Consider the following 27,876-nt stretch of genomic DNA (forward strand, 5'->3'; position numbering starts at 1 on the left):
CTCTTATTTATTGTTCTTATTTGTCTCCCAATCAAAGGTAATACACTCTTACTAAAAATAGCTCTAGGGCTTCCCTTGTGGCGCAGTGGTTGAGTCTGCCTGCCAATGCAGGGGACACGGGTTCGAGTCCTGGTCCAGGAAGGTCCCACATGCCGTGGAGCAGCTGGGCTCGTATGCCACAACTACTGAGCCTGTGCACCACAACTACTGAAGCCTGCGCGCCTAGAGCCTGTGCTCCGCAACAAGAGAAGCCACCACGATGAGAAGCCCGCGCACCTCAACGAAGAGTAGCCCCCGCTCGCCACAACTAGAGAAAGCCCACGTGCAGCAACAAAGACCCAATGCAGTTAAAAATAAAATAAATAAAAGAAATTTAAAAGAAATAGCTCCAAAAGATCTTGTTTTAGGGGAATAGTGGTTTATAAATGATTAATTTTATACTATGCCTCCATGGAGAAAACTAATACTTTAAGTTAAAAGGAAATTTACAGAAGGTAACAAATGGGTGAGATCTATCTTGTCCATTATGAATTATATGATTTGGGGAGGTTTGCACCTCCACCTGGTGAAATTAATAGCATAATCGAGTCCTATAGCTGTTTTGTTATATGTGTAAATATATATATATATATATATATATATATATATAATGTTATACATAATTTAAAAATCAGCCTCATATATGAGGGAATATTAACTGAAGAAACATCATCTGGGACAAAGAGAAATAAAGATTTTTCCATAGCAACTCTCTGTCCTCCTCTTCTCTTTGTTTTCCTTCCTTAGGGATTCTGTGCAAGGCTGTAATGGAAATTGGGACCCTATTAAGCACACTTCACACTTTTTCAGGGACTCTGACACCAGTACGTCTTTCTGGAATTTTGTACTTTTATGAAATAGTGTTCCTGGATGCTTTGTGGGATATATCTGAGCCATGGCATTGGGTGGGGCAGTGGGAATAAGGAAAAGTTAGTTGAAAATCATTCATGCCCAAGTTTTCCATCTATATATCACTTCTATGCTACCTTGTTCCTTCTGTATGTGGGAAGAATAGTCATCAATTAATCTAATTAACAGATTAATTAGATATTTGTGTAAATTGTGAAGCTCCCCGGGAGCAGGTTCCATCTTCGGATCAGCCTTCTCCCTTGCCAATGTTCTAATATAAGTGCTGAAAAGAAGAACTGAATGCTTGAATTGAGTATTTACACACATCTAACACCAAATTCTAAAAACGAAAGATGCCCCCTGTACTAGAGATGCTATTCTACATAGGATGGTGAAACGATTTGCATCACCCTTATGTCCTGATTTCATAAACAACAGCTCCACATGCTGAAATGTGTCCTGAATTTTACAGATCCCTCATTCCGTATTATGTAACGTACACATTCCATCATCCTATCTTGGTAAATATTCTTTTTAGACAACAACAGAAGGGCAGATTTCTGTAACATACATATTCCCTGATTGACAACAGGTACACAGCAGCAAGGGGTGCGCACGAGCGTTCTAATCCCTGCTAAAGGAAGGTCTCCTTGTACAGTGCAGGAAGCACAATTAACACATTGTCTGGACGCAAACCAATACGAACTCTAGACCTGGCTCTGGATGAAATTAACTTTCCCACATTTCTCACATTTCTCCCTTGCTTAATATACTGAAGGACAACAATGTGACATTTCAACAGCTCTTTTCCCAGTGAAGAAAAACACTTTCATTAGTGACGTATTTCAGACGACATGATAACAAGGTTAGACAAATAGCAAATGACCATCATGTTTGGGTTTATGGCAAATGTAATTGAGAGGTTAGGCTGTCCCTGGAGCCTGCAACTGTTGTTCTGAAAACACTACGTTTTCTGAGACGTCTCTTTACTGAATGCTAAAAGAAACTGGATCCCTATTTTGACACAAATCAGTGTGCCTTTGGGGAGTTAGGTCTTTGCTCCAGGAGGACCACTATGGAGGAAGGAGATGTATATTATATTGCCCTTTGGGGGGTTAGGTCTTGCGTCAGGGATGACTGCTACGGAGGAAGGAGATGTGTTATATTGCCCTTGATTCCTAACAAGCACCATCGCTCTCTGCGGCTTCCGATTTAGTGCGGTCCCTGTGGACAATCAGATGTGAAGGAATTTGAACACCATGATGAAGGAAAAAAAAAAAACCATGAAAAAATGAAAACACTATCAAAGTTGAAATAAAAGTTTGCTTGCCAAACAGGTAATTACTTGGCTTGAACAAAAGTCATGAGATTATCAGGACATTTTTCTTCCTCTGGGAAGGAGACCTGTGGCTAGATGGAACAAAGCAAAAGAAAACAGTACAGGACTCAAGTATTCAGACCAACTGAATATGTCCTTCTAATATGCCCTAATGCCCTTCTCCCCTTTCTCCTGTTTGCTTCAACGCGTCCTATACAACACAATGGGGGTAGACGCCTCGTTGTTTATGCTACATAATGAGATCTCCTTCTTGGACTTGTGCACAAGTTTGTGCTTCTTGGGTGGTGGGTGTTCATGGGGGGTGCACCTCCCTCCCCCCCCAGGACTTCTCTGAACTCAAGTCGAGCCACAATCCCCACAACCATTGGGATGCCCTGTGTTGCATCAGCAGGAGGTGTTTTTCTTAGTGTTATTATTGGTTGGAAAGTGTAACATTTGCACCATATGTCTGGGCTAGTTCCAGGTGACGGGACCAATGCCACATACGAATCATGAGTTGAATGTATCAAAATTGTGGTGTTGTCACTGCTGTTTTTGGATGGATTGGATGCCCAGGGAAAAAGTAGAGTGGGAGGAAAAGAAAGAGTTGATCAGCTCCTATTCTGGCGTTTGTTGTTAGAAATTATTAAAAATGGTGGCTCTGCTCAGAAGAGATGGGTATAGAAAAGCTCGGAATGCTTAATGCTCAAATTTCCCCTTAAATCATAGAAATGGAAGTAAACATTTATTACCATTTGGTCAAGTGTAGCATAACTTGCATTCATATTTCATTGTCAGTAATGGAGGTATGTGGAGATATACACAGACCTTGAGACAGCTGTTTGTTTGTTTGTTTTTAAATATTGCATACAGGCTAGCAGTTCATTGAAAGTAGAGGAGATAAGCCTGAAGGTAAGATCTGAGAAGAAGGCAATGCTTCATGCACAGCTCGTCAATCCTGATTTGGTTTGAAAACGAAAATCATGGAATACCAAAATCAAAGGAGAGTTGATTCAGGGAAAGGGAAAGGATGATGTCACTGGCCAGGAAAAGTTTTGAGTTCCTCATTCAAGTCCAAAGGTGCTGGTTTCTTCCACCGCCGTTAACAGCTTTTCATACAACATGGAGTACGAGGGATAAGGTGGAAGATCCAATCGATTGAAGCACGTGTGTGCCCTGAATGGGGGAGAAAAGGCTGGTCAAGGTGTTTGTTTCAATGGTACAACTGGCTTGGCTAGTTCTGTGATCAGTCTGAATCTGTGAATCAAAAGTGAATCTAAAGAGGGTAGAACCATGTTTTAGGACCACCATAACACACCTGCAAACTAAGAAGCACAGCCTTGGGTTTCCCTGGTGGCGCAGTGGTTAAGAATCCGCCTGCTAATGCAGGGCACACGGGTTTGAGCCCTGGTCCGGGAAGTTCCCACATGCCGCAGAGCAACTAAGCCCGTGCGCCACAACTACTGAGCCTGTACTCTAGAGCCCTCGAGCCACAACTACCGAAGCCCGCACGTCTAGAACCCGTGCTCCGCAACAAGAGAAGCCACCGCAATGAGAAGCCTGTGCACCGCAATGAAGAGTAGCCCCCGCTGGCTGCAACTAGAGAAAGCCCGCGCGGAGCAACGAAGACCCAACGCAGCCAAAAATAGTTAAATAAATAATTTTTTAAAAATTAAAAAAAGACAGAACCACAGCCTTCCAGACAGGAATAGACCAGTTGAAGGACTGGAATATCTAGAAACTGGAGGGGTGGGTTTGCATTTGGAAGCACACCACGTCATACTAGCACTGCACTAGCAAACCAGCGACATTTTACAACTGAGAGATGAAGTCGGATGTGGCCAGCAAAGGAACATAATTAGTATTAGAGGATTATGTTCCCAAGTCTCCTTGCCCAGCTCTGATTTCTGGGCCTCTGTAAGCCCTGTGCATTGACCTAGAGGTGCCAACGGATGCCCTGGAACTCTCGAGATCCAATGCCCCATCGAGGCAGGTGTGATGGAGCAATGACAGTCCGACTCCTTTGCCATTCATAGTGGGGCCTGCTTAACCTGAAGCAGAGACGCCGCATTTCCAAGAACAGCCGAGCTTGGGGGCTAATCCTCCCTGCGGCATCCCGGCGCCACCTGCCCTGGGTTCAGCTTATTTGGTCATGTCCTTCATCCTGCGGGCCCATCTGTGTGGGCCAGTGTTTGGCCTAGACAAAGAACGGCTTTCCCCGCTATGTGCCAATGCGTGGACCAGGACCAGACCCTGCTAACCAAGTGAAGAGGGGCAGAAAAATGCCAAGTGTGCTTCTGGAACTGGCTGAGTTAGCCAGGGCCGGGATACGGGCAGACAGCATCTTCTTGGTTTTTTTTTTTATCTAATCATTTTCACTGTCACTCCGAAGTGGAAATGATACAGAAAAAACAAATCCTATTTAGAAGATAGCTGGGATCAGATTAATTCAGTAAAAGAGAATTTCTGGGAACTGAAAACAGTAGCAAATGGCCCCTCTTCAAGACCTAGTCTGAACACCCAGAGTTTCTTCAAGAGTTGTTCTTAGTGCATTAATCTACAGGCCTGGTTAACTCTTAAATAAATCCTAGTTTGTAATCTAGAATGAATGAACACAATCAAATCACGATTTGATTCCTCATTCCTAAGTCCTCGCCGCTCTCCACGTGTGTGGTCCTGACAGCACGGAGGACCTGCTTACTTCATTACCTGGGCACTGGACCCACGGCTCCCAGGTGGGCTGGGGTTGTGGACAGAATCTGGAACCAGGGTTCAGAAGACCTCTATTCTGGTCACGGTGCAGCCACTGACTAGCTTTATAACCTTGGGAAAGTCAACGAATCTTCCTGAGCCTCAGTTTTCTCACTTATAAAATGGGATAATAATACACATTCCGTGCACCTCAGAGGGCTGGTGTGAGGACAGCACATAGATGCCTTTCGTAAACCGTGAATCATCATTTAAGCATCAGGGCCGCTTACTAATCATGCGACCACCATTGCAGTCATGACTTTAGGAACTGTGTCACCCACGTGGGGACTTCAGACCCTTGGCCTCTTCCACGGGACTGCAAGCAAATGAAGCAGCCTCATCTCGTATCTGTAAAGTCGATATTTTGGGACTCCACTGGATCTGTTCAGTGTGTCGTGTCAGATTCCACTCTGTCGGTGTTATTCTAGGGTGCCAGCATTTTGAGATCATTTTGGACGGTACTACGTGTGATACTTCTAACCTGTGTCATCTACACAGTCGATCTCTCCGTCTCCTCGAGGTTTTCCAAGTTACCGACTAAAATGTGCACCAAGACAGTACCGAAGCCGGTCCTGCTCCTCTGCAGTAGAGACCACTCTAAGCTTGGTTACGAGCAAACGATGGAAAGAGGCAGCACCGCTACCGCATGCGGCTGTGAGGCCAGTTCTTTAAGTGTGACTCCTTTTCAAGTCATCTTCTTCCACCGCCCAACTACGGCCTCAATCTCCGGACAGCTTCTCACTCTATCACTGCTGAATCTACTCTTTTCCAAGTTTGTCAATGACCTCTCGATTCCCCAATCCAGAGGCACATTTTCTATGCCCACTTCCTCAGGCTGTTTGAAAGCATCTGACAGCTCGTCCTCTGAACATCTCTCTTCCCTTGGCTTCTTTTTTTTTTTTTTTTTTTTTGCGGTACACAGGCCTCTCACTGTTGTGGCCTCTCCCGCTGCGGAGCACAGGCTCCGGACGCGCAGGCTCAGCGGCCATGGCTCACGGGCCCAGCCGCTCCGCGGCACGTGGGATCCTCCCGGAACGGGACACGACCCCATGTCCCCTGCATCGGCAGGCGGACTCTCAACCACTGCGCCACCAGGGAAGCCCTTCCCTTGGCTTCTTGATGGCTTCTCAGTGGCTGTCAGTTTCTCTTAGGGACTCCCAATGGCTCCCTCATGCCTCCTTTGTAGCCCGACAGCCTACAGAGCAGGGCTTCCCACCCGGCACCACTGACACTTTGAGCTCGATGACTCTCCAACGGGAGGGACTGTCCTGTGTCTTGTAGGTGTTTCGCAGCATCCTCGGTCTCTACCTGAGAGAAGCCAGGAGGACTCCTCCCCGACAACCAAAAATGTCTCCAGACATTGCCAAGTGTCCCCTGCGGGGACACAATCACCTCTTTCCTGCCCTCCCCCACTTGAGAACCATCCCTATAGAGTAAGCCAACTACCAACTTAACCAGGCCTCCACCTTCATCCTGGGCTTGGGCTCAGTTTACATCTGCACTGAAGCATGTTTGTGTTAGAATTTTAGTCCTGTTAATCCGCCCATGACTCATACTTCTGTTGCCCCTGGTCCCTACTCTAAATGTAAACCCCTAAGGTTTTCTCCTCTCCTTCATCTTATCTCCACGCTGCCTGTGCTGGGTCTACCCTGACCAGCTCCCGAGTTTTCTTTCCTCCCAAGCCTTTCCTTGTCAAGTTCCTCAGTAAGGAAACTCTCCCACCTCCTGGTCTGGATGTGGCCTCCAAGCTCTGGATGTGGTTCTCAGCACTCAGGAGTGGAGATGGTCACCGTTCACCCTGCTGCATGCTGGGCTGTGGATGGATGAGCGACTTTTCCACTCCCCACTGCCCATTCTACATCATTACTTTTCAATCTTTGATCAAACATTTCTGTTCCTCTGAATCTCATGCCATTTAGATATTTTTTCCCCCAAACTACAGGTTTTGTCCGGCATTTTATTTCAATGAAATAGGATAGGGTAGGAAATAGTGTATTACCTGCAGGTCATAAGGATGAAGTATTGTTTTGAAGAACATGTGTTTCAGATACACACACACAGGAGTACCTATGCATGTATTGTGTTGGGATGTGACGGGCCCTTCTCTCTGTGGGCTGTAGTTAAGACACGTTTGACCATCAGTGATCTAGACGTACCTTCCATACCTTCTGACCTTCTGGGTAACACATTTATTAAAATCTCTGGTACTTGGCTTAAATGCTCTCCATTTTCAGGTCTTCCCACCAGACTGTGTAGCATCTGAGTCCACTTGGTTGGCTGTTCAGTGCCCTGGCCTGCCAGCTCCTTGACCCCAACCTCCATGACCACTTCACCCCTCTTATGCTCCAGCGATGGTGGTTTATGAAGTTTCTTCACCAGGCACTGTAAACTTAGAGCCTAGAAACCTCTTCCCCCAGAGTCCTTTGTCCTAATCCCCACACACTCTGGAAAGCATGGACTTGGCCTGATGTATGGTTTTGCTGTGACGCTCCCTCGTCTGGGAGGCCAGCTGCCTTTCTAGAGGGAAGGTCTGAGGAGAACGCAGCTCGTCAGAGCGTGGGTTGCACACGGGGCTCACCGTCTCTGGGGAGCCCCGGGTCACCCCGAGGGTGCTCGGTGCTCCTGCTTGCCTCAGGCTTCTATCACCTGCCATGTGGCCAGGCCAGGTCTTTCCGAACTACCATTATTGGAATCCAGAGGTTATTTCTTTCTCTCCACACATAGGTGACACTTTCTAGGTTCTTGGATCATCAGAAAATGCACAAGGGAGACTAGTCGGGGGTTACTACTCAGAGGGTCGTCTTCACTGTCCCCTTAGAGGCATCTCAGCACTTGATTCTTGGGGCCCTTCTGGCCTACGGCGAAGTCCCCGCTTCCCCCAAGAACCCTCTCTGGGATTCGCGGGGCAGCAGCCTTTTTAGGAGCGCCTTGGCCCAGATGTGCTGAGCCTGCTCGTACGCCTGACGTCCACCCTGTAAGTTCTCTGTGTGGGTTGATAGGATTAATGCACATTTCAAAGCTTCCCAGAGCATATATGTAATTAGACTCAATCTCTGACCCCAAATGACAAAAGCAGTGACTTCTCTTTCCTAAAGAGTAAAACAGACTCCTCAGCGGGTCTTCTCTCCGTGGCCCACCAAACTCTCTCTATCAACTGCGTCCCCTGCGAGTGTCGCACTGGACGTCTTGTCCTCCAGGCCAGGTTCGTGATCTTTCCTGAACACAGCTGACCCTTCCCACCCCCAGGCTTTGCTCCTGCTGTGGCTTCAGCCCAGAATCCCCTCCACCCTTCCTTGCCCCTCAGGGCTCACCTAAATGCCAGCTTCTCTGTGTCATCGTCTCCTGTCAACTCAATCAGGTTTAGGTCTCTGTTCTACAAACTCACAGCATCCTGCTTTTATCTTCCCTTCTTACTGGCCCTCTGATTCCACCTGGAGTCATAACGACTTACTCTTCCGCTCCGTTCCTCCCTAGACTGTAAGCCCCTCTGGGCAGGTTCATTGCTGTAGCTCAGGCCCTCCTTCAGGTGCACACTGAGGTGCCCACTATGAGAGAATCATCAAATGTGACTCAAATTCACTCCTCTAAAGTAAGAGCAAAATGTTTCCCAAAAACCTCATCCTTCAAATCTATCATTCAACTCGACAAATGGAAATCTTGCCTTTTTAGCCGTATTTTCTTGCCAGACTTCGTTCAGCAGGTTCAGTGCTCAGCAGAGCCATGCAAATGAGCACTGAGGGTCTGCTGATCGAAGTGGGTGAAGCCAGGGCTGAAAAGTGCCCCAACGCTTTAGGCTGTTATTAACCAGCTGGGCATGCACTCTGCTTCCTGGGCCTGCTAATACGCACCGTCATCAGGTGAATTATCTCTGGGATGCTAGAAAGTCTAGGAAAGCTAGATGAAAATTATAGTTCAGTCAATCCTTCCACAATAGGGATTTAGCAAAGTGTCTGGGAGGCCACGTAGAAATACAGCTGAATTAAATACGAATCTTCTGTTATAATTAGAAAATATCACAGTAGAAGAAAATAGTGTGGATCAATCTTACGTTTGCTGAGCGGGTTTTAATACTATAGTACCTACACAGAAGTATCTCTTTAGTGCTCCTTATTTCACCGATGAGGAATATGCTACCCAAAGTGGCACAGAAAGGACAGAGGAAGTGTTGGGATGAAAACTCATGGTGCAGGGAATTCATTCCGTTAAACTGCCTGGAGCCCTAGTGCCTCCTTTTTTTGCATTATCTTACAATAATTTCATCAATAGCTTACTGTATAGAAGCCACTATAGAGACCGGAGATATACACGTGGTCTTGTCTGCACACATTTGAAACATAGTAGGAAAAATGCAACATGCACATGCTAACTATTCCGGGGACTATCAAGTGTATCCAGTGCTACGTCATAGTGAGACAGGCTGGGACCTGGGATCCTTTACTGCAGTGCTTGCACCTGGACAAACATCTCCTTGAGCAACAGAATACAAAGAAACTCGAAGGGACTAAAAATAACTGCAGGCACGGGCAGTTAGGGGCAATTATGAACAATAAGATACAAAAAGGCCACAAACCAACTGCCACTTCTGAGATGCCGGGAGCACAAACGGGGGACTGTGCGTGATCCCTGCGCACAGCACCACCAACGGGGTGGGCAGAGCACCGAAGCCCCGCCCCTGGCCCCACCCAGCCATTGACCCCCACCCTCACCCCATTTAAGGGAACAGCTCACCCCTCCCCCGCCTTGGGGGCGAGTCCCAGTAAACCCTTTCCTGAATTTGTCTGGCCTCTTATCAATTTCTGTTGATTAAAGAGTCCCAGAACCCGGGTGGGTAACAGTAGAAGTCCAGACACAGTGCTGGCAGGGCCACTTTGGACGCTCCCCCAGATGAGGCATTCCTCTTTAAATTAAATTGGGCTACGTAGGACTGACACATGGGCCGTGATCCCACCAGCCCAAATACCATCAGTCAACAAAAAATCACTAAGAATAGGGTCTAAATGCACCTCCCCGAGACTCCTCACCCACACCTTTCACTAATGACTCACAGAACCCTACTTTGGGTGGCAGGGAAGAATTCCATCCCAACGGTTAAGTGCCCAAGCTCAAATGACAAAGGGTACTTGGCCTTCTTCGGCAGGTTTCCCAAAGGCGGGCAGGAGCTCCATACCTGGGGAGAGATGTAATTTTCCCCCATTTCTCTATGCAAAAGCGCCGAAGCCCGCTGCTCCCTCGAAGGGCTGCGAAGCCTTCGTAGGGCACGCTTGAGGTCCCCGTGACGAACTGCAGTAATCTGAGTCTCTGCTCGTTGTTGAAACGCTCCACCGCAGCCCAGAACCAGCGGATCACGAGATGCCCATCGTGATAACCTGAGTGGAGCAGGAGGGAGACCGAGAGGATGTGTGGAGGGGAGGAGGGAGTGGGGCGGGGGGGGGGGGGGGGAGATGAAATACACATCAGGTGTGCCAAGAACTGAACAGCAGCTCTCGATCTGCGGATTTCTCTCGTGATGGCCTTTCGGTAGGTCTAAACCAATTTGTATAACGGACCCCAATTGAAAAACAAAAGTATTTAGAAAATAGGCACTTTGTAAAAAGGCTGTATGCTGTGAGGGATGTCCTCAGAGATGTTTGCTTTCTATTTAAACAACCGGGACCCCGGGAGTCCTTTTCCTGCCTGATGTAAATGTGGACAAGGAGTGACGAGGCCTGGTAGAGATCTTTGGGGTTCCGAAGAGACAAAGCGCTCTACGAATACGGTATTTCCTGGTATTGTCTTTGTTCCGATGTCTTAGCTCTCGGGACCCACACACTGTGGTGCGTCTAGGACTTAAGAAAGGCTGGAGGTGAATGTGAAACTTGGTTCACGGAAGATGCCGGGCTCTCCAAGTGCCCTTGGAGCCGCTGCCCCCAGATCAGCCCTGGGCCGCAAAGAGTTGGGCCCATGGAAGTAGTATGGGGCCTCTCGCAGGAGAGTAAGGAAACCAAGCTTGGAGCAATCCCTTACGATAAGGTAGATGGTTCCCCACTGACTGCAAATGCACGAAACACTCAAAGATGCAGAAATCTATGTGGACTGGGGCAGAAAGAAGGAAAGCTTCATAAGGGAAGGGAGGTGTGAGTTCGGCATGTGAAGGGCTTGTGGGAGTGCAGGAGGGGAAATAGAGAATGATGAGAATGCGGAATCAATATGCAGGGAACAGCAAGCCGACTAGACCAGCATAGACCAGCATAGACCAGCATAGGGGTTCTGCTGAGGACTGAAGGGACCTTGCTGGGAACTCAGAGGCCTTAATAGCTAGGCAGAGACACTGTGACTTGACACCTTAGGTCGGTGGCTTTCCTACCAAGCCAGGAAGGGCCTAGTGGTCCCACAGAGGTTTCCTGCTACATGGCTGAGTGTACCAGGGAGACAAGGTAGGCTTAGATGATGGGCCCCTTGTTCACCCTCTATTATATTGATAGGGGTTTCTCTGTAATATTTTACATGAAGAAAGGATTTTCAGCTTAAAGAACGTTCAAAGGTTTCTAAGTAATAAGGAGCTTGATTGTTTTGTGGGGCGGGAAATGCCCTGATCAAAATAAATGTTTCAGGAAGACTGGTACGGCAGCGTGAAGGTGAATAGCTAGGAGGGGTCAGACATTAGGTTTGGAGAGATGACAGTGAGAACCATGTTGCAGCAAACCAGGATTGATGTGAAGAGGGCTTCACTTCTACAGGGAGCAGGACACCCTTTCCTGCCAGCAAACGACCCAGCTCTGGAGATAGCCCGTGGACGGTGGCGTTCTCTGGAACGCATCTCCACCGAGTTACGCCAGAGACGACCAGCAGGGATTACTGTCACCCAAAGGAAAGTCTAGGTTGGAAGCTGGCGGAAGGCATGGACCAGAGCCTACTTTGCACACGTACTGAAGTAAGGCCAAGTTTTCTGTAACCTTCAAAAAGTGATATTATTTTATATTTATATTATCACTACATATGGAATATATATATGAACAGTATTCAGCCATAAAAGGGAATGCAGTAATGAATCACACTACAACGTGAACAAACCTTACTAAGTGAAAGAAGCCGGACCCCAAAGACCACATACAGTATCATTCTATTTACATGAGGTATCCAGCACTGGTACATCCACAGAGTGGGGGAGAAGGGGGGGGTAACTGCTTCCTGGGTCCAGGGTTTCCTTTGAGAATGAGGAAAACGTTTTAGAATTAGCTAGAGGGGATGGTTGTACCACATTGTCAGTGCGCTAAAGGCCACCACGTTGTTCCTTTTAAAATGATTAATTTCACGTTATGTCAGTTTCACCTCAATAACATTTGTTAAGAAGTGCCGGACTGTGTCTGTGAGAGCTGATCTGTCAACAAGCCCCGCTCGCTCACCTCCCCGGTACTCAGCGTTGTTCCGCCAGTCGACCAGGTCGATCTCCGCCGTGCCCGCGATCACCAGCTCCAGCTCCCTGGCATCGAACACGGAGACCAGCCTCGAGTCCACCACCTGAAATCCACATTAGGCCTCAGCCTCCAGGCTCAACCTCCTGGAGAGGTTACATTCATTATTATTTCTGTGGGTTAAGCTGGGAGGCTGGCCATTGTTTACACCTTTTCCCCCAGTGTGCTATCATGTTTAAGTTCAGAATCATGAGCATTTTGAGACACTACCCCTTCATGAGCTGGGAACTCAAAAAAGGTCTGCTGCTTTTCACTACTGTGATACTCCCTCTCGGAATGATGTTATGAATAAGCCTGACTTGACCTTCCAGAGTCACATTTAAGTTTCCAAATAACGTCACCTTTTGAAGGCAAAAAGTCCAAGTCCCTGGACTCCTCTCCTCTACATAAAGGGATCCTCTCCTCTACATAAAACTAGGACTTATTTCCTAGGAATGGACGTTATATATTAAAATGACTGCCTTTTCCTTCCTTTCTCCCCTTACTTCCTGAATTCCTCCTTCAAAGATCCGGGAAGATCTGCTTGGTTAGTGTTCTAAGCTCCAGCTTTACATCTTGTTGCCAAATATATCAGGTACAACTGAACACCTGCAGTGGGTACCTCCTTTAATCAAACCAGTGGACCAGCCAGTCACCCACGCTGTTCTCCATCACAGCAGCAAAGAAAAGTTTCCAACACCCAAACCCTTGTTTCTAAATTGCAGAAGTTTAACCATGTCAATTTCTGGTGCACACAAAGGCTAGCAGTTGTCACTGTCCTTTTTTTTTTGATTACTATTGATCTCTGATGTTTTTAAAAAACTTATTTTAATTGAATGAAAGATTCTTTAAATTCTATAGTGCTTTAGAATTTTCAAAAGTTTCACACACGTGATTTCATACAATCCCATAATACGTCACTGTCCTCCTGATTTACCATCTCAGCATGGATCATGTGTCACAAAGTGACACTAGGAGCATATCTCCTTTTATTGTGTTTTGCTTTATTGCATTCTACAGATTCTGCGTTTTTTTACAAATTGAAGGTTTGGGGCAACCCTGCATCATCAGATGATGGTCAGTTTTTTCAGTAATAAAGTATTTTTTCAATAAGTTATGTACATTGTTTTTTCTAGACATAATGCTATTGCACACTTAGTAGACTACAGTACAGTGTAAACATAACTCTTATAAGCACTAGGAAACCGAACAATTCACGTGACGCTTTATTGTGACATCGGTTTTATTGCCATGGTCTGGAACTAAACCTGCAGTATCTCCGAGGTCTGCCTGTGTAAGAAAATAAAAATCAAGCGAGCGCGGACAAGGCCCTCCACTTCATTTCACTCATTTTTATTTCACTGAGTGAAAGGAGATGCAACACGCACATGTCTTGGCAGGAGGTGTCATGTGTTTTCACAGGTGGCACAGCAGGGCCACACCAATGCCAGTTTTGTGAGACCACGAGAGCTGGGTTTCCCAGAGAACTCTGACCCCTCACCCTCTACCCCCAGGAGGCCCTCTTTGCACGCTGGTGAGTAGAGCTGAGCCCTCTTCCTGCCTCGCTTGTCCTCTCCCTTCTCCTAACAAGCTGTGTCGGGGGTGAAGGCCTGGCGTGCCTGCCGAGCCTGGGTCTCACCTCGTAGAAGCCCCGGACCAGGGCCTCGGTCTGCTGCACCGCTCCGCGCTCCACCCGCCACCTCACCATCCTCTCGATGTACTCTTTCTTGTTCTTTTCTGTCACTTGGGTGTTCGCTCCTCCAGACTTTAACTCCCTCTCCGTTACCTTGTGGGGAAACAAAGATCATGATGCTTGTTGACTCAGCTTATCTTGCAGCGAGACAGATCGATTTTAGGAGGATGAACTCTTTGCAAAAAGTCGTCTTCACAAGCATTTGGCATCATTACTTTCTTGCTTCTTTTTCCTTTCCTGGAAGTTACTAGAAAGGTTCTGGTTGTTCTAAGCAGATACTTCAGTACCTTAGAAGCATTTTTGTTTTATAAAGAGAAAATGTGTTTCTTTAACTCAAGAGGCTTAATGGAAATAAAAGAAAAATGCCCCTGGTTGTCCCTAAATGGACTGGAATGTCCTTATCCTATAGTCACATACTTGATTGCCCCAAATCCCAATTAGATCAAATTCTTAACAGCCAAATTCTTCCCTAACCACAGCAGATCATTGGCAGGAAAACAGTGGAGGGTGGGAGGATACTTTTGCAGCCAGGTATAAGAGTGGCTGAAGAGTGACAGCCTGACCTTGAGAAAGGAAACAGAGATTGAAGTTGCTACGTAGTATGAAGTTGCATGTTTGTTAGGACAAGCTAACAAGAAAAGTGATGATCTGCGCTTTACTGTTTTGAAAGGCAGGAAGGCACATAACATATTAGACATTTTTATCAAAAAGAGTTGGTGTGTTAAATTAGGAAGATGGCGGAAGAGTAAGACGTGGAGATCACCTTCCTCCCCACAGATACACCAGAAATACATCTACACGTGGAACAACTCCTACAGAATACCTACTGAATGCTGGCAGAAGACCTCAGACCTCCCAAAAGGCAAGAAACCCCGCACGTACCTGGGTCGGCAAAAGAAAAAAGAATAAACAGAGACAAAAGGATAGGGACGGGACCTGCACCAGTGGGAGGGAGCTGTGAAGGAGGAAACGTTTCCACACACTAGAAGCCCCTTCGCGGGCGGAGACTGCGGGTGGCGGAGGGGGGGAAGCTTCGGAGCCGCGGAGGAGAGCGCAGCAACAGGGGTACGGGGGGCAAAGCGGGGAGATTCCCGCACAGAGGATCGGTGCCGACCGGCACTCACCAGCCCGAGAGGCTTGTCTGCTCACCCGCCAGGGCTGGCGGGGCTGGGAGCTGAGGCTCGGGCTTCGGTAGGAGCGCCGGGAGAGGACTGGGGTTGGCGGCGTAAACACAGCCTGCAGGGGGTTGGTGCACCACGGCTAGCTGGGAGGGAGTCCGGGGAAAAGTGTGGACCTGCCGAAGAGGCAAGAGACTTTTTCTTCCCTCTTTGTTTCCTGGTGCGCGAGGAGAGCGGATTCAGAGCGCTGCTTAAAGGAGCTCCAGAGACGGGCGTGAGCCGCGGCTAACAGCGCGGACCCCAGAGACGGGCATGAGATGCTAAGGCTGCTGCTGCCGCCACCAAGAAGCCTGTGTGCGAGCACAGGTCACTCTCCACACCCCCCTTCCGGGAGCCTGTGCAGCCCGCCACTGCCAGGGTCCCGGGATCCAGGGCCAACTCCTCCGGGAGAACGCACGGCGCGCCTCAGGCTGGTGCAACGTCACGCAGGCCTCTGCCGCCGCAGGCCCGCCCCGCACGCCGTGCCCCTCCCTCCCCGCGGCCTGAGTGCGCCAGAGCCCCTAATCAGCGGCTCCTTTAACCCCGTCCTGTTAAAGGAGAACAGACGCCCTCCGGCGACCTACACGCAGAGGCGGGGCCACATCCAAAGCTGAGCCCCGGCAGCTGTGAGAACAAAGAAGCGAAAGGGAAATCTCTCCCAGCAGCCTCAGGAGCAGCGGATTAAAGCTGCACAATCAACTTGACGTACCCTGCAGCTGTGGAATACCTGAATAGACAACGAATCATCCCAAATTGAGGAGGTGGACTTTGAGAGCAAGATTTATGATTTTTTCCCCTTTTCCTCTTTTTGTGAGTGTGTATGTGTATGCTTCTGTGTGAGATTTTGTCTATATAGCTTTGCTTTCACCATTTGTCCTAGGGTTCTATCCGTCCGTTTTTTTTTTTCTTAAAAAATTTTTTTTTCTTAATAATTATTCTTTTCTTTTAATAACTTTATTTTACCTTATCTTACTTTATTTTATTTTCTTTTATTTTCTTTCTTCCTTCCTTCCTTCCATCCATCCATCCTTCCTTCCTTCCTTTCTTTCTTTCTTTTCTTTCTACTTTTTCTCCCTTTTATTCTGAGCCGTGTGGGTGAAAGGCTCTTGGTGCTGCAGCCAGGAGTCAGTGCTGTACCTCTGAGGTGGGAGAGCCAACTTCAGGACACTGGTCCACAGGAGACCTCCCAGCTCCACGTAATATCAAATGGCGAAAATCTCCCAGAGATCTCCATCTCAACACCAGCACCCAGCTTCACTCAACGACCAGCAAGCTACAGTGCTGGACACCCTATGCCAAACAACTAGCAAGACGGGAACACAACCCCACCCATTAGCAGAGAGGCTGCCTAAAATCATAATAAGTCCACAGACACCCCAAAACACACCACCAGACGTGGACATGCCCACCAGAAAGACAAGATCCAGCCTCATCCGCCAGAACACAGGCACTAGTCCCCTCCACCAGGAAGCCTACACAACCCACTGAACAAACCTTAGCCACTGGGGACAGACACCAAAAACAACGGGAACTACGAACCTGCAGCCTGCAAAGAGGAGACCCCAAACACAGTAAGATAAGCAAAATGAGAAGACAGAGAAACACACAGCAGATGAAGGAGCAAGATAAAAACCCACCAGACCTAACAAATGAAGAGGAAATAGGCAGTCTACCTGAAAAAGAATTCAGAATAATGATAGTAAAGATGATCCAAAATCTTGGAAACAGAATAGAGAAAATGCAAGAAACATTTAACAAGGACCTAGAAGAACTAAAGATGAAACAAGCAATGATGAACAACACAATACATGAAATTAAAAATACTCTAGATGGGATCAATAGCAGAATAACTGAGGCAGAAGAACGGATAAGTGACCTGGAAGATAAAATAGTGGAAATAACTACTGCAGAGCAGAATAAAGAAAAAAGAATGAAAAGAACTGAGGACAGACTCAGAGACCTCTGGGACAACATTAAATGCACCAACATTCAAATTATAGGGGTTCCAGAAGAAGAAGAGAAAAAGAAAGGGACTGAGAAAATATTTGAAGAGATTATAGTTGAAAACTTCCTAATATAGGAAAGGAAATAGTTAATCAAGTCCAGGAAGCACAGAGAGTCCCATACAGGATAAATCCAAGGAGAAACATGCCAAGACACATATTAATCAAACTGTCAAAACTTAAATAGAAAGAAAACATATTAAAAGCAGCAAGGGAAAAACAACAAATACCACACAAGGGAATCCCCATAAGGTTAACAGCTGATCTTTCAGCAGAAACTCTGAAAGCCAGAAGGGACTGACAGGACATATTTAAAGTGATGAAGGGGAAAAACCTACAACCAGGATTACTCTACCCAGCAAGGATCTCATTCAGATTTGATGGAGAAATTAAAACCTTTACAGACAAGCAAAAGCTGGGAGAGTTCAGCACCACCAAACCAGCTTTACAACAAATGCTAAAGGAACTTCTCTAGACAAGAAACACAAGAGAAGGGAAAGACCTACAATAACAAACCCAAAACAATTAAGAAAATGGGAGTAGGAACATACATATCGATAATTACCTTGAATGTACATGGATTAAATTCTCCCACCGAAAGACACAGACTGGTTGAATGGATACAAAAACAAGACTCATATATATGCTGTCTACAAGAGACCCACTTCAGACCTAGAGACACATACAGACTGAAAGTAAGGGGATGGAAAAAGATATTCCATGCAAATGTAAACCAAAAGAAAGCTGGAGTAGCAATTCTCATACCAGACAAAATAGACTTTAAAATAAAGACATTACAACAAAGAAGGACACTACATCGTGATCAAGGGATCGATCCAAGAAGAAGATATAACAATTGTAAATATTTATGCACCCAACATAGGAGCACCTCAATACATAAGGCAAACACTAACAGCCATAAAAGGGGAAATCGACAGTAACACATTCATAGTAGGGGACTTTAACATCCCACTTTCACCAATGGACAGATCATCCAAAATGAAAATAAATAAGGAAACACAAGCTTTAAATGATACATTAAACAAGATGGACTTAATTGATATTTATAGGACATTCCATCCAAAAACAACAGAATACACATTTTTCTCAAGTGCTCATGGAACATTCTCCAGGATAGATCATATCTTGGGTCACAAATCAAGCCTTGGTAAATTTAAGAAAATTGAAATTGTATCAAGTATCTTTTCCGACCACAATGCTATGAGACTAGATATCAATTACAGGAAAATATTTGTAAAAAATACAAACACATGGAGGCTAAACAATACACTACGTAATAACGAAGTGATCACTGAAGAAATCAAAGAGGAAATCAAAAAATACCTAGAAACAAATGACAATGGAGACACGATGACCCAAAACCTATGGGAAGCAGCAAAAGTGGTTCTAAGAGGGAAGTTTATAGCAATACAATCCTACCTTAAGAAACAGGAAACATCTCGAATAAACAACCTAACCTTGTACCTAAAGCAATTAGAGAAAGAAGAACAAAAAAACCCCAAAGTTAGCAGAAGGAAAGAAGTCATAAAGATCAGATCAGAAATAAATGAAAAAGAAATGAAGGAAACGATAGCAAAGATCAGTAAAACTAAAAGCTGGTTCTTTGAGAAGATAAACAAAATTGATAAACCATTAGCCAGACTCATCAAGAAAAAAAGGGAGAAGACTCAAGTCAATAGAATTAGAAATGAAAAAGGAGAAGTAACAACTGACACTGCAGAAATACAAAAGATCATGAGAGATTACTACAAGCAACTCTATGCCAATAAAATGGACACCCTGGAAGAAATGGACAAATTCTTAGAAATGCACAACCTGCCAAGACTGAATCAGGAAGAAACAGAAAATATGAACAGACCAATAACAAGCACGGAAATTGAAACTGTGATTAAAAACCTTTCAACAAACAAAAGCCCAGGACCAGATGGCTTCACAGGCGAATTCTACCCAAAATTTAGAGAAGAACTAACACCTATCCTTCTCAACCTCTTCCAAAATATAGCAGAGGGAGGAACACTCCCAAACTCATTCTACAAGGCCACCATCACCCTGATACAAAAACCAGACAAGGATGTCACAAAGAAAGAAAACTACAGGCCAATATCACTGATGAACATAGATGTAAAAATCCTCAACAAAATACTAGCAAACAGTCCAACAGCACATTAAAAGGATCATACACCATGATCAAGCGGGGTTTATTCCAGGAATGCAAGGATTCTTCAACATATGCAAATCAATCAACATGATACACCATATTAACAAATTGAAGGAGAAAAACCATATGATCATTTCAATAGATGCAGATAAAGCTTTTGACAAAATTCAACACTCATTTATAATAAAAACCCTGCAGAAAGTAGGCATAGAGGGAACTTTCCTCAACATAATAAAGGCCATATATGACCAACTCACAGCCAACATCGTCCTCAATGGTGAAAAACTGAAAGCATTTCCACTAAGATCAGGAACAAGACAAGGTTGCCCACTCTCACCACTCTTATTCAACATAGTTTTGGAAGTTTTAGCCACAGCAATCAGAGAAGAAAAGGAAATAAAAGGAATCCAAATCGGAAAAGAAGAAGTAAAGCTGTCACTGTTTGCAGATGACATGATACTATGCATAGAGAATCCTAAAGATGCCACCAGAAAACTACTAGAGCTAATCAATGAATTTGGTAAAGTAGCAGGATACAAAATTAATGCACAGAAATCTCTGGCATTCCTATACACTAATGATGAAAAATCTGAAAGTGAAATCAAGAAAACACTCCCATTTACCATTGCAACAAAAAGAACAAAATATCTAGGAATAAACCTACCTAAGGAGACAAAAGACCTGTATGCAGAAAATAATAAGACACTGATGAAAGAAATTAAAGATGATACAAATAGATGGAGTGATATACCATGTTCTTGGACTGGAAGAATCAACATTGTGAAAATGACTCTACCACCCAAAGCAATCTACAGATTCAATGCAATCCCTATCAAACTGCCAATGGCATTTTTCACAGAAGTAGAACAAAAAATTTCACAATTTGTATGGAAACACAAAAGACCCTGAATAGCCAAAGCAATCTTGAGAATGAAAAATGGAGCAGGAGGAATGAGGCTCCCTGACTTCAGACTATACTACAAAGCTACAGTAATCAAGACAGTATGGTACTGGCACAAAAACAGAAATATAGATCAATGGAACAGGATAGAAAGCCCAGAGATAACCCCATGCACATATGGTCACCTTATCTTTGATAAAGGAGGCAAGAAAGTACAGTGGAGAAAGGAAAGCCTCTTCAATAAGTGGTGCTGGGAAAACTGGACAGGTATATGTAAAAGTATGAGATTAGATCACTCTCTAACACCATACACAAAAATAAGCTCAAAATGGATTAAAGACCTAAATGTAAGGCCAGAAACTATCAAACTCTTAGAAGAAAACATAGGCAGAACACTCTATGACATAAATCACAACAAGGTCCTTTTTGACCCACCTCCTAGAGAAATGGAAATAAAAACAAAAATAAACAAATGGGACCTAGTGAAACTTCAAAGCTTTTGCACAGCAAAGGAAACCATAAACAAGACCAAAAGACAACCCTCAGAATGGGAGAAAATATTTGCAAATGAAGCAACTGACAAAGGATTAATCTCCAAAATTTACAAGCAGCTCACTCAGCTCAATAACAAAAAAAACAAACAACCCAATCCAAAAATGGGCAGAAGACCTAAATAGACATTTCTCCAAAGAAGATATACAGATTGCCAACAAACACATGAAAGAATGCTCAACATCATTAATCATTAGAGAAATGCAAATCAAAACTACAATGAAGTATCACCTCACACCAGTCAGAATGGCCATCATCAAAAAATCTAGGAACAATAAATGCTGGAGAGGGTGTGGAGAAAGGGAACACTCTTGCACTGCTGGTGGGAATGTGAATTGGTACAGCCACTACGGAGAACAGTATGGAGGTTCCTTAAAAAACTACAAATAGAACTACCATACGACCCAGCAATCCCACTACTGGGCATATACCCTGAGAAAACCATAATTCAAGAAGAGTCATGTACCAAAATGTTCATTGCAGCACTATTTACAATAGCCAGGACATGGAAGCAACCTAAACGTCCATCAACAGATGAATGGATAAAGAAGATGTGGCACATATATACAATGGAATATTACTCAGCCATAAAAAGAAACGAAATTGAGTTATTTGTAGTGAGGTGGATGGACCTAGAGTCTGTCAAACAGAGTGAAGTAAGTCAGAAAGAGAAAGACAAATACCATATGCTAACACATATATATGGAATTTAAGAAAAAAAAAATGTCATGAAGAACCCAGGGCTAAGACAGGAATAAAGACACAGACCTACCAGGGAATGGGCTTGAGGACACGGGGAGGGGGAAGGGTAAGCTGTGACAAAGTGAGAGAGTGGCATGGACATATATACACTACCAAACGTAAAATAGCTAGTGGGAAGCAGCCGCATAGCACAGGGAGATCAGCTCGGTGCTTTGTGACCAGCTAGAGGGGTGGGATAGGGAGGGTGGGAGGGAAGGAGACGCAAGAGGGAAGAGATATGGGAACATATGTATATGTATAACTGATTCACTTTGTTATAAAGCAGAAACTAACACACCATTGTAAAGCAATTATACTCCAATAAAGATGTTAAAAAAAAAAGTGTTGGTGTTTGAAAGGGGTTAGCATCAGTTATCTTAAATGTGCTTAAGGGGTTCACCTTGCTGCTCAATGCTGTAAGAAAAATGAGGCATAACTGTACTCAGTTACTGATTGAAAAATATATGTATATATTTGGCACTCATGGACAAGGTACTTACACAAAACAGTTCACAGAAGTCTGCTGATTACATTTTCTTCTATCACTTGGGTGACTAAGGTAAATATGAAATACTTGTCAATTATGACATTAATTGCCACCCAGGATCCATATTCTTTGGAGACTCTGGATTTTAGCTGCCCAGTTAAAGACTATTTCCTGACACTAAGTGTGTGATGTAATTAAATTCTGGCCAATTAGGTATAAGCGGGGGTGTTGTACAGCACTTTCAGGGGGCCTCCTTAAAGGGAGGGGCTATGCCCCTTTGTCCTGCTACTTCAGACACGGACGTGATGGTTGGGGCACTGTATGCATCTGGGTCATGAGTGCAGGTGGCCACTGTAGGGATTGCAGCCTTGGGTTGCCTGCCTCCCCACTTTTATGTAAGAGAAGTATATACTGTTCGTTTCCGCAAGGTCATTGGGTTTCTTCATTAGCAGCTGAACCTAATCTTAACTAACACACCCAGGAAAAGCCTATGGTGTCTTTCAGCTGCATCTGTCTGTCTGTTCTTCATAACTTGCCAAAAGAAGGGCTGAGACTCGATCTTCTAAAACCAAAATCATCATTCTTGGTGACCTCATTTGAAAAGAAACAGGATCGTTTAAGCTTTAAACGGATAGATATTATTCTAGATCTATAACACATCCTTATTTTTATCACTGGGAACATTTTGAACTTTCTCTGAGGTGTTCAACTCCTACGCTATATACACCTGAAAAATTGCGCTTTTTATTTTCAATGTTATTTTTTTCCCTCTAATTTATGTATTTAGTCATTTGTAGTTTACTTGATTTCTTCCTGTGTCCATGGAGTAAAATTTAAGTGCTGTAAATGGCCATACAGTGAAAAGCAAGTTTCTCTCCCACCTCATCGCCTAGCCATACAATCTCTCTACTTGGAGAAAATCACCCTTCCTTCCCTTCCAGGGAAGGGGGATGTATACACTAGGGATGTATACATGTATCAGTGTATACACTAGGGAATACGTATAGATCATCTCTTTTCCCATAAACGGTAGCATATTATACACACCGTTCATCATCATACTTTTTCAATTAAAAATACACCTTGACCATTGTTTCATACCAATTCAGACCTGTCTTATTCTTTCTTTCTTGTTGTTATACTACTCGGTTTATTGTTTATGATTTATATGTAAATGGATGGGCTGGGGTGTCAGACCACACATTCCACTAGTCCACTATTCCACTGTGTGAGTGAATCGTCATTTATTTCACCAATGCTCCACTGCTGAACATTTAGATTGGTTCGGATCTTTTGCAATGATCAACAATGCTGCAGTGAAGATCCGAACCCATTAGTCATTTCAATTGGATGTGAACATGTCTGTAGGGCAAATTTCTAGATGTAGATGCTGAGTCAAAGGCAGGTGCATTTAGAATGAGGATAGATATCACAAAGGTGCCTTTCATAGAGGATGAAGCAAACTTCTGCTTACTCCCACCTACACTCCTGTATAGAGTGCCTGTTTCTCTACACCATCTCCAAAATAGAATACTGCTAAGCTTTCTGATTCTTGACATTCTCATGAGGGAAAATGGTATTTCACAATGCTTTAATTTACATTTTAAAAAATAGTGAATGAGGGTGAGTATTTCCTTCCCTGGGAACTATCTACTTATATTCTTTGCTAATTTTCTACTGTGCTGCCGATCATTTCTTACTGATCTGCAGAATCTCTTCCTATATTGAAAGAAATGGCCTTTTGTCTGTTTTATGCATTACAATGTAGTAAATATTATGCCATTTTTACTTTATGTTGTATTTTTGCCATGTGGTATTCAAAAAGTAATTTTACTTGACTATCTCAATCTTTTCCTTTATGACTGACAGCTTGTGTCACATCTATAGCAGCATTCCTTACTGCAAGATTAAAAAGGAAAATCCTGTCATTTTCATCTTTTTGTTGTTTTTTTAAACATTCAACTTTTTCACCCACGTGGAATTTATTTTAGCATAACGCGTTAGGTTTGGGATCTAAAGTTTTTTTAAGATGGGTTCCCATTTGTCTTAATATATTTCGCTAAATAATTGTGTTTATTTTACAAATTTACCCTCTACTATAGGGCAAATGTAAAGGATGGGCTAAAAAGTAGTTATGCAGAGGAATAGTGTATTTTACACGTTCCTCTGGTATACAGGAAGACAGTTAAGTGAATCATATATTCTTGAACATATTCACAACATATAGTTGTAAGAAATAATTTTTTGTCAAATATAGAAGAGAATATTCTTCAGAGGTATGTTTACGCACAGGCAATGCAGCAGAACAGTGACATTTTCCAGGACCTGTCCAAGATGCTTGATTGAAGCTGTGGGTGATGGGAGGTCTGCAAGATTCAGTGGGTAACTCTCACCCATGGACTCAGCATGCTGTCCACAGTCATGCAACGTACTTATACAGTAAACCAGCTTAATTCTCACAACATCCCATTACAAATTACACACGTCACGGAACCTCTCGTAAATGATATTCTCAAAACCTTAATTGCTAAATCTGCTCAGGCTGTGGTTGGTCTGATAAAACTGTAACCCAGAAAATTCAATGTTATATAAACGCGGGTAGAAAAAGAAATGGGAAGCTTATCTTATTAAATAGTACTGAAGTATATGCATTTTGGAGAAGTAAATATCTGGACGCTAGTGATAAAAGAAGTATTATTGTAGTTGCACAGATAAGAGAAATACCTTACAGATGTATTGCACACTTTACAAAAATGCTTTCTGATCCATTATCACATGTGATTTTCAAAAAACTCTATAAACTAGATCCATGTCAAAACAAGAAAAAGAAGACATGGGTACCTTTAATAAAGGGAATAGTCCTCAAAGAATTACATCTTAAATGAATGACAGTCCTTGTTTTTAAACACAAAATCCCATTACTACGTGATCCTGCAATCCCTCTTCTGGGTATATATATCCAAAAGAATTGAAAGCAGGGACTTGAACAGGTATTTGTACACCTGTGTTGATACCAGCATTATCCACAATACCCAAAAGGTGGAAGCCACCTAAGCGTCCCTCAACATATGAATGGCTAAACAAAATATGGTATTTACATACTATGGAATGTTATTCAGCCCTAATAAAGGAGGCAATCCTGTCACATGCTATAACGTGGATGAACCTTGAAGATATTACGCCAAGTGAAATAAACTGGTCGCGAAAAGACAAACACTGTATGATTCCACTTATATGAGGTACTCAGAGTAGGTAAATTCAGAGAAAGAAAAAGTAGAATGGTTGCCAGGGACTGGGGAGAGGGAGAAATGGGGAGCTATTGTCTAATGGGCACAGCTTCAGTTTTCCAAGATGAAGAAGTTCTGGAGATGGCCGCACAACACTGTGAATCAACTCCACCACACTGAATGGACTGTACCCTTCAACATGGTCAAGATGGTAAATTTCATGGTATGTGAGTTTTCCACAGTAAAACCCAAAATGTCTTTTCCAAGACCCACATCTCACAAACCTGGCCAAAAACTTCTTCATTAACCGTGAATGTGAGGTCGAGGATGTCTGTGATGTTGTTGTCTTTCATCCATTGCAAGCTCTGGTGGAATTCCTCATCCAGATATTCCAGGTCACTCAAATCACAGGGCCTGGGTGTATTCAAAGGGAGAAAGGTAAACGGATTGTTTCAATAAACAGCTGTCCAGACCTCATGCCAAAATGTGGTTATGTCACTCCTGGCTAAAGTGACACAGACGTATTCTAACAATTGGATACTTTTGAATATACTGATGAATCTTTTTAGTTCATTCAGTAGTTTTTTATTGGAAAAGGAAATTTTAAAATGTTTACAATAATAAACATAAAATGATTACTGACTCAGGGGCTCTCCATGGCCGTTGGAGAAGAGTATCATTTGAAAACAACTAAATTATAGACAGATCAATTCTTTTTTTTTTTCTTTTTCTTCTTCCAGTTTTATTGAGATATAATTGACATATGGCACTGTATAAGTTTAAGGTGCACAGCATAATGACTTACATACAAGGACAGATCAATTCTACTTAGTAGTTTCATGCAATGCTTGTAATGTTACTATATTTATATAAACTGATTTATATCTGTTATATGATGTTCTCTTATGCTTACATAAAATCTCCAAATGCATTTTTATTGGACTAAAAGGTTTATGTGATATCTAAGCACTCAGAAAAGTAAATCACCATAAACCTAACAGGAATGATTAGGGGAAAAACAGGGACAAAAGGGTCAGAGGTGCCAGAGAGGCCAGTGCCTCTGGTCCCACAGGCAGGGCCGGGTGGACACTTACAGTCTCAGGAGTGCCTTATAGAAGGGCCTTGTGAAGAAAGCGTCCAGAAGGTACTGATGGATCAGAGCCAGGCCTAGGATTCGACCACTAAACCTGAACCTGGAACACAGACAAGGCAGAGCAACTGAAGGGCAGCTGGGAAATTACACTGTTAAATATTTTCATTTGTACTGTTATCTGATATGTTTCTTCATAGTACTCATCTTTTAAGCTGCTTGAAAAGTTTGCCAATTGATGACACAATGGAGGCATCCATTCTTCTTATTCTTTACCATAAACAATGCCTATGAACTAGGTATGTACTAAGGAACCCTCCTCTCCCCCAAGTACCCAAATAGAATCATTTTGCTGGAATCCTTTTCTCAGACCTGAGAGTATAAGGATCTAAGTGATGAAAAGAGCTGGTGGAGGGGAATTCTGGGACCCTAGACAAACAGTCAGCATTTAAAAAAAATTATTTATTTTTTTTCTTTGGACACATTTTTTTTTAACATCTTTATTGGAGTATAATTGCTTTACAGTGTTGTGTTAGTTGCTGCTGTATAACAAAGTGAATCAGCTATACGTATACATATATCCCCATATCCCCTCCCTCTTGCGTCTCCCTCCCACCCTCCCTATCCCACCCCTCTAGGTGGTCACAAAGCACTGAGCTGATCTCCCTGTGCTATGCGGCTGCTTCCCACTAGCTATCTATTTTACATTTGGTAGTGTACATATGTCCATGCCACTCTCTCACTTTGTCTCATCTTACCCTTCCCCCTCCCTGTGTCCTCAAGTCCATTCTCTACATCCGCGTCTTTATTCCTGTCCTGCCCCTGGGTTCTTCAGAACTTTTTTTTTTAGATTCCATATATATGTGTTAGCATACGGTATTTGTTTTTCTTTTTCTGACTTCACTCTGTATGACAGACTCTAGGTCCATCCACCTCACTACAAATAACTCAATTTCGTTTCTCTTTATGGCTGAGTAATATTCCATTGTATCTATGTGCCACATCTTCTTTATCCATTCATCTGTCGATGGACACTTAGGTTGCTTCCATGTCCTGGCTATTGTAAATAGTGCAAACAGTCAGCAAGGAACCTGAGGATCTGAATCTAAGGATATGGAAAGTTTTCTGGACCATGCATCCTCACCTATTCGGGCATTCCAAAGATACCACCTGAAGGTCTAATGTGTGCCTGACCCTATGCTGGGAGGTGGGGGACTTGAGTATGAATCACATAGGGCGGTCGTGCTCACGGTCAGTGGGGAGAAGTACGTGGAATCCCACTGTGGTAATCGGTAAGTGGAGCCTACGTCGTCACACATGAAGAACAAGGTCTCTGCTGGGAGGAACTGATCACATAGACCTGGTCACCTCCAGATGTAAGCGCCTTCACTGATTTAAAACCTTGTTGGGGTAAACTGCTTCCAGGCAGTTTTGCTGGTGATCTGCCTAGCTGCATGCC

At 43.9% G+C, this 27,876-nt stretch overlaps 1 protein-coding gene across 3 annotated transcripts in view; it reads right to left on the reverse strand.

Annotated features, from left to right (window-relative positions):
- Positions 1-3,270: 3,270 nt before the first annotated feature.
- The window catches only part of HECW1 (HECT, C2 and WW domain containing E3 ubiquitin protein ligase 1), a gene marked incomplete at both ends in the record, with an annotated part of 472,369 nt that continues 447,763 nt past the window's right edge, over positions 3,271-27,876 (reverse strand). For all 3 annotated transcript variants that reach the window (XM_082846645.1, XM_082846644.1, XM_082846646.1), the window contains 6 exons: positions 3,271-3,382; positions 10,125-10,323; positions 12,340-12,454; positions 14,027-14,173; positions 25,612-25,741; positions 26,422-26,520. In XM_082846645.1, coding sequence (XP_082702771.1) covers positions 3,271-3,382; positions 10,125-10,323; positions 12,340-12,454; positions 14,027-14,173; positions 25,612-25,741; positions 26,422-26,520 — 802 coding nt within the window. The remainder of the gene's footprint in view (positions 3,383-10,124; positions 10,324-12,339; positions 12,455-14,026; positions 14,174-25,611; positions 25,742-26,421; positions 26,521-27,876) is intronic.

This window comes from Leucopleurus acutus, assembly GCF_964270905.1.
Source record: "Leucopleurus acutus genome assembly, chromosome: 9".
NCBI classification, from domain to species: Eukaryota; Metazoa; Chordata; class Mammalia; order Artiodactyla; family Delphinidae; genus Leucopleurus; species Leucopleurus acutus.